We start from the raw sequence: 11,687 nt of genomic DNA, 5'->3' as shown, positions 1-11,687 counted from the left end.
TAAATATGGAATCTTTGAAAATAACAATGAAAACACTCCAGTGGTGAAATAGCTAAATTGTGAATAACTATGACATCTCTGGAATGAAGCTTTTGTTCAGATATTTGGATCCAGAGGTACTCCCTGGGAAGATGAATGATGCTTTTTGGTGGGGATGGAGGCACGAGGAAAAGCAAGGTGAGCAGCTTAGACAGAAAAACGGAAATGGAATATGCAACTGAACACCTTTCTTTCGTTCTGGTTTTCAACCAAGAATCTACTGTTGCAGGTAAGTCATGATAGAGGAGGTAAATTCTGAAGCTGCCAAGATCAAATAGCAAGAGTAGAATAAATCTGAAAGAGCAAATTTACACACACAGTTCTGGGTCAAGAGGAGAATTTCTCTATCTGAAAGTCCAGCAAACATTTGATCTGAGAGTAGCTCATCACATTCAATACTGAGTAATCATCAAAATGGAATCAATAGAGGATGTAAAAAAAAAAAGAAAGATTTTACAAGAAAAAGGCAGAAATGTAATATAAAAATAATGACAGTTAAATAATTCTAGGAAAATATCACAGAGCAGATAAAAAAGACTTCATAATTTAATGAGGTAATTTTATCTGTAAAACGTAATCTTGAAATAGAGATATAAGAATTTAGGGGAAAACAGTGCCGTTTAGGACAGAAGTGGAGGGGAAAGGATATTCTCACAAAAACAAAGGTCATGTTGGAAACGGTGCAAAGAAAATAAGCATTGCTGAAAATATGGTAAGGAGCATGAAGGACAAGACTGAGATAAGCTAGAAAGACATTAAAAAAGAGACCAGGGTTTCCCTGGTGGCGCAGTGGTTGAGTCTGCCTGCCGATGCAGGGGACACGGGTTCGTGCCCCGGCCCAGGAAGATCCCACATGCCGCAGAGCGGCTAGGTCCGTGAGCCATGGCTGCTGAGCCTGTGTGTCCGGAGCCTGTGCTCTGCAACAGGAGAGGCCACAACAGTGAGAGGCCCGTGTACCGCAAAAAAAAAAAAAAAAAAAAAAGAGAGACCAATATAAGCATAATTGGTGTCACCAAAGAAGAGAACCAAAATAAAAGAAGAAAATATTTAAATAAAATTTTTAATATAAATTTTCATGAAGATATAGGTCGAAAAGCAGACTATGTCCCTAGAAAAATTAACTCTATACAATCAAAGGAGCAGTATCCCAGTAAAGTTGCTGATTTCCAAAGATAAAGAATGCTTTGGAAATCCAGGAAAAGGAAAAGTATTCAATTAACCTTTCTAGGAGAAGAAAAAATCCAGCTCACCATAGCATTTTCCACAGCAATACTGGATAACAGTGGAACAGAACACATAAAATCCTTGAGGAAAACATTGTGGCCCAAGAATGTTATACTCAGGCTAACTTTAACTCAGAGTGAGTGTGAGAAATGTTTTGTAACATGAAAGAACTCAACGAATGTGTTTCTCTTCAAGAGACTAATAGAAAATGAAATTCAGCTCAACAGGAGATGACTAGAGAAGCCAATGCAGTGTGCACTGAATCTATTTAAAAGAAAGTGGGGATTATTGTTACAGAACTGAATATAAATATTATAAACTTTTTAAGTATGATAATTATATAACTAATAACCCAGGAAAATTAGGAAATAAGGAGGAAGGTAATGTAAGGACATTGATTCTTTATTATTAAAACTTGGGGATTAATAAGTCATCAAGTAATATAAACAAAAAGGCATAAAGGTTTCACTAAGTAATTTAATCAACTAAAATCTATAGGGGTTAAGGAAGGGGAGGAAACAGAGATGAACAAATTTCATCTTTGCTCACAATTGGGAATCAGATTTGGTCTAAAGTTTGGTCTACAGTTTTTTTTTTTTATTTTTATTTTATTTTATTTTATTTTTTTGGTCTACAGTTTTGAGGAATAAATATATTACAAAAAGTTAGAGTCATCTTAATCATAATCACAACAGGAATATAAACCTTTCATATAAAAGAAACACACAAAACACACCACTTCACACACACACACAAAGAAAGTCAAGGAAAAAATACCAAGTAATAAAGGACTTAAAAGTAGCCACAGCTACAGAAAAAGCATAAAATATAGAACAAAATTAAGACCAAAATATGTTCCATAAATAAATCAAAATGGATTGAACTCATCTATAATGAGAAAGGAGACTGGTTAAATTACAAATAAAACCCAGCAATATGTTACCTACTAGAGACATTTATAAAACAAAATACTCCATTGTAAAGCAATTAGACTCCAATAAAGATGTTAAAAAAAAAGGTTGTGAATAAAAAGATGGGAAAATGTACACCAAGAAAATGTAAACAACAACAATAACAACAAATTAGGAGTCAGGATCTTAATTCAGACAACTTTGACTTTTAGGCTTGAATTAAGACTTAAAGAATTAAATGTGATTTTTTAAAAGCATCACATAATGAGAAAGTCTATAAATCATAATAAAGATAAAATAATTATAAAAATTCATGTGGTAAGAAGAATTTTAAGATGTCCTCCAATATTCCTGTCTCTTGGTATACATGCCTTGTATAAATCCCTCCTCTTGAAGCTGAAAAGTTAAGGAAGGATAAAGGCTGGAGCTCTGATATGATGGGATATGATTATGTTACACAATACAGCAAAAGGGATTTTATAGATGTAATTAGGTTACTAGAGAGTTGGCTGCGAGTTAATCAAAAGGAATATTATGAATGGGCCTGATGTAATCACGTGATCCCTTTGAGTCTGGGTCTAGACGTTGGAGACAGAAGTCATATTGGTAGTGTGAGAAGGCCTTGTGAAGGGGCCACAGAGCAAGGAACTCAGACAGTTTCTACAAGCTGACAGATGCCCTCAGACTCAGCCAGCAAAAGAGCAGGATCCTCAGTCTTTCAGTCTCAAGGAATTGAATTCTGCCACCAACTTAAATGACCTTGAAAGAAGATCCTGAGCCTCAAGTGAGATGGCAGTTCATACTGACACCTTGATTTCAGCCATGTGAGACCCTAAGGAGAGCCTGACCTTCTTGACCCACAGAAACTGTCAAATAATAATAAATGGGTGTTTTTTTTTAAGCCATTACATTTGTGGTAACTTGTTACACAGCGATCGAAAATTAATATGATCTACTTACCATATAATATAGTAGCATCAAAATTCATAAAGCAAAAAAAAAGCTATAGGAAAGTTACTGGTTTATGTACTAATACAAAATACTCTTTTGCAGCATTAGTAGTAGCAGTCTTTAATTCACCTTTGTCAGCAAGTCGTCAAGGAGTATTAAAGCAAGTATGAATTTAGGATGTACTTCAGACAAAGGTAACTGTGTGTATTTGTGCGTGGGAGAGTGAGAGAAACCCATATATCAATCTCTAGCCCTGCATACAAAGAACATATCTTTTTTTCTAATGCCCACAGAAAGGTGTACTCACAAAAGATAACCATATGTTAGGCTAGAAATTTCTGTATAAATTCCAAAATGTAGAAATAGCAGAAATAGTCTCTAATCACAATGCAAAAAAAAAAAATTAGCAGTCAATAGTAAACTTATGAAATGAACAAAAATCCTTACTATGTGTCATATAAGGTATTCTATTAATTCTTAGGTTAAAGAGAAAATTAATACACAAATTACAGAATGTTGATAGCACTACATATTGGAACCTACAGCATATAGCTGAAAGAGTACACAGAGAAAAATCCATAGCTTTGAACACTTAGAATTATAAACCAGAAAGGACAGAAATAACTGAATCAAGTATCCACAACAAGAATTTAGAAAAAGAACCTCAAAATAAATCCAAGGAAGGCAGAAGGAAAGAAGGAGTACACAAAGATGAAGCTGCATCCCTGAATCTGATAAGAGAAAAATAGTAGAACTATTGAATAAATTCAAAATCTGATACTTTCTCATGATGAGAAGGACACTTCACTTCTGTGATATTTTTCCCAAAACTTATATTTCCAATCAAATCTTGAGAAAAACATCAGATAAATGCAACCTGAGGGGCATGCCGAAATATCTAACCAGGTACCCTTTTCAAAATAGTCAAATTCACAAACAAGGAAAGATTACAAAATAATTACAGAACACAGGAAACAAAGGAGAAATGATGACTAAATGCAATGTGGGGTCCTGGTTTGGATCCTGGAACAGGAAAAGGACATTAGTGGAAAAATAGAGCCTACAGTTTAGTTGTTAAAATTGTACCAATATAACTTTTTCAGTTTTGACAAATGGTCCATGGTTATGTAAGATGATAACACTACGGAAACAAGGTGAGGGGTATATGAGAACTCTAAACTATCTTTGCAACTTTTCTGTAAATCTAAAATTATCCCAAAATAAAGACATTATTTAAAAAAAAAGAATTACAGAAGACCTAGAAAATTGAAACAGAACAATTAAAATGAAAGAAATAAAAATAATTATCAAAGGGCTACACCGTCAAAGAAAGACATATCAGGTTCTAAAGGTTTTCTAAGGAAATTTTACCAAACATTTCAGTCATTGATAACTCCAATTCTAGTTAAATCATTCTCATATCATAGACAAATTTAAAAGGCACTCATATTCTTTCCCATGAAGTAAATAATTTAAAAATAATATAGTTTTTTTCTTTCCAATTTTAATACACTTATTTATTTCTATTTTCTAACAATACTAGCTGGAATGTCCAGAAATGGCAAACGATAGTGGTATAATGGTCATCATTGTCTTGTTCTCTACTTTAATGAGAATGCTTCTAATTATATCCTTATTACATCTGGCTCTGGCTTTTGTGTTTATATGTCACATTAAGAAAATGACTACATACCTGTTTTATTAAGAATTGCTATCAAGAATAGATTTAAAATTTTATCAGAATTTTCTGCCTCAATATAAATGATCATGTAACATTTTTAGCAGTTAATATTGAGAATTATATTATGGGTCCTCCTTTATCTAACCATCCTTGTAAGTTTGGAATAAATACCTCTTGGTTAGGGTTCATTATTCTTTTAATGTGGCTGTGTATTCTGTTTGTTAATCTTTTAGTTAAGTGTTGTTTAGTAATATTTGTAATGAATTTGTCTGAAGTTGTGGGTGTGTGCGCGCGCGTGCGCGCACGCATGCGCACGCACATACTGTCTTCATTGGGCTTTGCCATTAAGGTCATATAAAACTTCAGATTTGGGGATATGTTCCAACAGGTGGTAAAAGTTCATTTCCTTTTAACTACTCTCCCTCTTCTCCCTGACTAGCAAGTAATCTCCAGATTCTGCAGTCCAGTGTCAAATGGCATCGCATGGTAAGTGATATTCTATGAGGAAGTAATGTAACTGAAATCTCTTGGGGGGAAAAAACAAACAAATTTGTTCACTGTCTCCATTACAAGCCTGTCATAATTAATGTTTAAAATATATTTTAACATAGGTGAGTAGGTGGAACGGGGAAAAGGGCAGTTTGATTGAAAACTGTTTTTAGCTTTTTCTTCCCAGCAGAGTCATATTCGTGCTCACCCTTCTGTGCCCCTGCAATGACCTTCAACACTAATTCAAAAGGAAGGAAGTTTTGACCCATCCCACTATTTCCCCATCCACCCTCATCTCCTGATTGCTCTGCCACAACAGCCTATTATCCTTCCTCCTTCCTCACTGTGGAAATCCTTCCCACCAAAATGGGTCAGAAGTAATCACCACTCGGAAGAGGACAACAAGTCATGTCATGGCAGATGAGAAAAGAAAAATATTTTCCCAGGTCACAGCCACAACCTCAGAGAAATAAAGACAGGGGAGACAAGGGGAGCTGCGAGAGAAGGAAACCCCATTACCCACTCCAATAATAGTAAAAATAGCTAACACTTATGTAGCATTTATAATGTGTAAGTCATGCTCTGAGTGCTTTACATGAAAAACTCATTTAATCCTCACAAAAGTCCTACAGAGTAAGTGCTACTACTATCCCTGCTTGACAAATGAGGAAACTGAGGCAAGAGGTGACCTGCCCGTTGGCACATAATTTACAAGTGGCAGAGCCAGGGTGCAAATTCATGGAATCTGGTTCCAGAGTCCCTGGTCTAAGCATCAAGCTGTAATGTGTCAACCCTAAAACCGAGAATCTTGCCTGCCCTTGGGATCAAGGAAGACCTGTGAATAAATTATGAGGTTGAAGACTTTAAATAAACAGGATTCAGTATTACTAATAATGGTGAAGCTGTTTTAATAAAGAGATGGAAAATTCATGGAAATCAGACTTAGAAGTCAATAAGGGAGACAACGATCTAGGAGGGAATCGAGGGTAGGGGATCAGTGAGAAGAAAGGGAATAGAGGACAGTGGAAGGCTTACAGGAAAAAACAGAACAATTTCCTACTTGTCTCAGCTGAAAAAATGTTATTAGCGCGCCCATATCTGCGTATTCTACCTCTAGATAGATAAAGACTTGGAATCTTTGTCTGCTATTTACTCTTTTGTGCTGTACTGTACATGTGTGTGCATTATTATTTTTTTTCTTTTTTTATACAGCAGGTTCTTATTAGTCATCAATTTTATACACATGTCAATCCCAACTGCCGAATTCATCACACCACCACCACCACCCCCCTGCAGCTATCCCCCTTGGTATCCATACGTTTGTCCTCTACATCTGTGTCTCAATCTCTGCCCTGCAAACCGGTTCATCTGTGCCATTTTTCTAGGTTCCACATATATGCGTTAATATATGATATTTGTTTTTCTCTTTCTGAATTACTTCACTCTGTATGACAGTCTCTACATCCATCCATGTCTCAACAACAGACCCAATTTCGTTCCTTTTTATGGCTGAGTAATATTCCATTGTATACATGTACCACATCTTCTTTATCCATTCATCTGTCGATGGGCATTTAGGTTGCTTCCATGACTGGCTATTGTAAATAGGGCTGCAATGAACATTGGGGTGCATGTGTCTTTTTGAATTGTGGTTTTCTCTGGGTATATGCCCAGTAGTGGGATTGCTGGATCATATGGTAATTCTATTTTTAGTTTTTTAAGGAACCTCCATACTGTTCTCCATAGTGACTGTATCAGTTTACATTCCCACCAACAGTGCAAGAGGGTTCCCTTTTCTCCACACCCTCTCCAGCATTTGTTGTTTGCAGATTTTCTGATGAAGCCCATTCTAACTGGTGTAAGGTGATACCTCATTGTAGTTTTGATTTGCATTTCTCTAATAATTAGTGATGTTGAGCAGCTTTTCATGTGCTTCTTGGCCGTCTGTATGTCTTTGGAGAAATATCTATTTAGGTCTTCTGCCCACTTTTGGAGTGGGTTGTTTGTTCTTTTAATATTGAGCTCCATGAGCTGGTTATATATTTTGGAGATTAATCCTTGATGTAATTAATTTAATTAATCCGTTGATTCGTTTGCAAATATTTTCTCCCATTCTGAGGGTTGTCTTTTCGTCTTGTTTATGGTTTCCTTTGCTGTGCAGAAGCTTTTAGGTTTCATTAGGTCCCATTTGTTTATTTTTGGTTTTATGTCCATTACTCTAGGAGGTGGATCAAAAAAGATCTTGCTGTGCTTTATGTCAAACAGTGTTCTTCCTATGTTTTCCTCTAAGAGTTTTATAGTGTCTGGTCTTACATTTAGGTGTCTAATCCATTTTGAGTTTATTTTTGTGTATGGTGTTAGGAATTGTTCTAATTTCATTCTTTTAAATGTAGCTGTCCAGTTTTCCCAGCACCACTTATTGAAGAGACTGTCTTTTCTCCATTGTATATTCTTACCTCCTTTGTCATAGACTAGATGACCATGAGTACGTGGGTTTATCTCTGGGCTTTCTATCTTGTTCCATTGATCTATGTTTCTGTTTTTGTGCCAGTACCATATTGTCTTGATTACTGTAGCTTTGTAGTATAGTCTGAAGTCAGGGAGTCTGATTCCTCCACCTCCGTTTTTTCCCTCAAGACTGCTTTGGCTATTCGGGGTCTTTTGTGTCTCCATACAAATTTTAAGATATTTTTGTTATAGTTCTGTAAAAAGTGCCATTGGTAATATGATAGGGGTTGCATTGAATCTGTAGATTGCTTTGGGTAATATAGTCATTTTCACAATATTGATTCTTCCAATCCAAGAACATGGTATATCTATCTCTTCACATCATCTTTAATTTCTTTCATCAGTGTCTTATAGTTTTCTGCATACAGGTCTTTTGTCTCCCTAGGTAGGTTTATTCCTAGGTATTTTATTCTTTTTGTTGTAATGGTAAATGGGAGTGTTTCCTTAATTTCTCTTGCAGATTTTTCAGCATCAGTGTATAGGGATGCAAGAGATTTCTGTGCATTAATTTTGTATCCTGCAACTTTACCAAATTCATTGATTAGCTCTAGTAGTTTTCTGGTGGCATATTTAGGATTCTCTATGTATAGTATCATGTCATCTGCAAACAGTGACAGTTTTACTTCTTCTTTTCCAATTTGTATTCCTTTTATTTCTTTTTCTTCTCTGATTGCCAAGGCTAGGACTTCCAAAACTATGTTGAATAATAGTGGTGAAAGTGGACATCCTTGTCTTGTTCCTGATCTTAGAGGAAATGCTTTCAGTTTTTCACCATTGAGAATGATGTTTGCTGTGGGTTTGCCGTATATGGGCTTTATTATGTTGAGGTAGGTCCCCTCTATGCCCACTTTCTGGAGAGTGTTTATCCTAAATGTGTGTTGAATTTTGTCAAAAGCTTTTTCTGCATCTATTGAGATGATCATATGGTTTTTATTCTTCAATTTGTTAATACTGTGTATCACATTGATTGATTTGCATATATTGAAGAATCCTTGTATCCCTGGGACAAATCCCACTTGATCATGGTGTAAGATCCTTTTCATGTGTTGTTGGATTCTGTTTGCTAGTATTTTGTGGAGGATTTTTGCATCTATATTCATCAGTGATATTGGTCTGTGATTTTCTTTTTTTTGTAGTATCTTTGTCTGGTTTTGGTATCAGGGTGATGGTGGCCTCATAGAATGAGTTTGGGAGTGTTCCTTCCTTTGCAATTTTTTGGAAGAGTTTGAGAAGGATGGGTGTTAGCTCTTCTCTAAATGTTTGACAGAATTCACCTGTGAAACCATCTGGTCCTGGACTTTTGTTTGTTGGAAGATTTTTTTTTTTAAATAAATTTATTTATTTATTTTTGGCTGCAATGGGTCTTTGCCGCTGCGCGTGGGCTTCCTGTAGTTGTGGTGAGCGGGGTCTACACTTCGTTGTGGTTAACGGGCCTCTCATTGTGGTGCCTCCCCTTGCTGCACAGGCTCCAGGTGCACAGGCTTCAGTAGTTGTAGCTTGTGGACTCTAGAGCACAGGCTCAGCAGTTGTGGTGCACGGGCCCAGTTGCTCTGTGGCATGTGGGGCCTTCCAGGACCAGGACTCGAAATGGCATCCCCTACACTGGCAGGCAGATTCCCAACAACTGCACCACCAGGGAAGTCCCTGTTGGAAGATTTTTAATCACAGTTTTAATTTCATTATTTGTGATTGATCTGTTCATATTTTCTATTTCTTCCAGGTTCAGTCTTGGAAGCTTATACCTCTCTAAGTATTTGTCCATTTTTCCATGTTGTCCATTTTATTGGCATAGAGTTGCTTGTAGTAGTCTCTTAGGATGCTTTGTATTTCTGCGGTGTCTTTTGTAACTTCTTCTTTTTCATTTGTAATTTTGATTTGAGTCCTCTCCCTCTTTTTCTTGATGAGTCTGCCTAATGGTTTATCAATTTAGTTTATCTTCTCAAAGAACCAGCTTTTAGTTTTATTGATCTTTGCTAATGTTTTCTTTGTTTCTATTTCATTTATTTCTGCTCTGATCTTTTTGATTTCTTTCTTTCTGCCAACTTTGGGTTTTGTTTGTTCTTCTTTCTCTAATTCCTTTAGGTGTCAGGTTAGATTATTTATTTGAGATTTTTCTTGTTTCTTGAGGTAGGCTTGTATAGCTATAAACTTCCCTCTTAGAACTGCTTTTGCTGCATCCCATAGGTTTTTGATTGTCGTTTTTCAATTGTCATTTGTCTCTAGGTATTTTTTGATTTTCTCTTGATTTCTTCAGTGATCTCTTGGTTATTTAGTAATGTAGTGTTTAGCCTCCACGTGTTTGTATTTTTTACATCTTTCCCCCTGTAATTCATTTCTAATCTCATAGCGTTGTGGTCAGAAAAGATGCTTGATATAATTTCAATTTTCTTAAATTTACTGAGGCTTGATTTGTGACCCAAGATGTGATCTACCCTGGAGAATACTCCGTGCGCACTTGAGAAGAAAGTGTAATCTGCTGTTTTTAGATGGAATGTCCTATAAATATCAATTAAATCTATCTGGTCTATTGTGTCATTTAAAGCTTCTGTTTCCTTATTTATTTTCATTTTGGATGATCTCTCCATTGGTGTAAGTGAGGTGTTAATGTCCCTCACTATTATTGTATTACTGTCGATTTCCTCTTTTACAGCTGTTAGCAGCTGCCTTATGTATTGAGGTGCTCCTATGTTGGGTGCATATATATTTATAATTGTTATATCTTCTTCTTGGATTGATCCCTTGATAATTATGTAGTGTCCTTCCTTGTCTCTTATAACATTCCTTAAAGTCTATTTTGTCTGATATGAATATTGCTACTCCAGCTTTCTTTTGATTTCCATTTGCATGAAATATCTTTTTCCATCCCCTCACTTTCAGTCTGTATGTGTCCCTAGGTCTGAAGTGGGTCTCTTGAAGACAGCATATATATGGGTCTTGTTTTTGTATCCATTCAGCAAGCCTGTGTCTTTTGGTTGGAGCTTTTAATACATTCACGTTTCAGGTAATTATTGATATGTATGTTCCTTTGACCATTTTCTTAATTGTTTTGGGTTTGATTTTGTAGGTCCTTTTCTTCCCTTGTGTTTCCCACTTAGAGAAGTTCCTTTAGCATTTGTTGTAGAGCTGGTTTGGTGGTGCTGAATTCTCTTAGCTTTTGTTTGACCGTAAAGCTTTTGATTTCCCCATCGAATCTGAATGAGATCCTTGCTGGATAGGGTAATCTTGGTTGTAGTTTCTTCCCTTTCATCACTTTAAGTATATCATGCCACTCCCTTCTGGCCTGTAGAGTTTCTGCTGAGAAATCAGCTGTTAACCTTATGGGAGTTCCCTTGTATGTTATTTGTTGTTTTTCCCTTGTTGATTTCAATAATTTTTCTTTGTCTTTAATATTTACCAATTTGATTACTATGTGTCTTAGCATGTTTATCCTTGGATTTATCCCGTATGGGACTCGCTGAACTTCCTGGACTTGGGTGGCTATTTCCTTTCCCATGTTAGGGAATTTTTCGACTATAATCTCTCAAATATTTTCTCAGGTTCTTTCTCTCTTCTGCTTCTGGGAACCCTATAATGTGAATGTTGTTGTGTTTAATGTTGTTCCAGAGGTCTCTTGGGCTGTCTTCATTTTTTTTTTTTTTTTTTTTTTTTTTTTTTGCGGTACGCGGGCCTCTCACTGTCACAGCCTCTCCCATTGCAGAGCACAGGCTCTGGACGCCCAGGCTCAGTGGCCATGGCTCACGGGCCCAGCCGCTCCACAGCACGTGAGATCCTCCCAGACCGGGGCACAAACCCGTGTCCCCTGCATCAGCAGGCAGGCTCCCAACCACTGCTCCATCAGGGAAGCCCCTGTCTTCATTTCTTTTCATCTTTTTTCTTTATTCTGT

General features: G+C 36.4%; 1 protein-coding gene across 1 annotated transcript in view; it reads left to right on the top strand.

The window, feature by feature from the left end:
* The first annotated feature begins 204 nt into the window (after window positions 1-204).
* Window positions 205-11,687, top strand: part of MROH9 (maestro heat like repeat family member 9) — a 97,628-nt gene continuing 86,145 nt past the window's right edge. The window contains exons 1-2 of the mRNA XM_060141844.1: window positions 205-268; window positions 3,228-3,289. Coding sequence (XP_059997827.1) covers window positions 205-268; window positions 3,228-3,289 — 126 coding nt within the window. The remainder of the gene's footprint in view (window positions 269-3,227; window positions 3,290-11,687) is intronic.

Source organism: Lagenorhynchus albirostris, chromosome 2 (genome assembly GCF_949774975.1).
Source record: "Lagenorhynchus albirostris chromosome 2, mLagAlb1.1, whole genome shotgun sequence".
In the NCBI taxonomy this organism is placed as follows: Eukaryota; Metazoa; Chordata; class Mammalia; order Artiodactyla; family Delphinidae; genus Lagenorhynchus; species Lagenorhynchus albirostris.
This window is presented reverse-complemented; position numbering and strand designations above follow the sequence as displayed.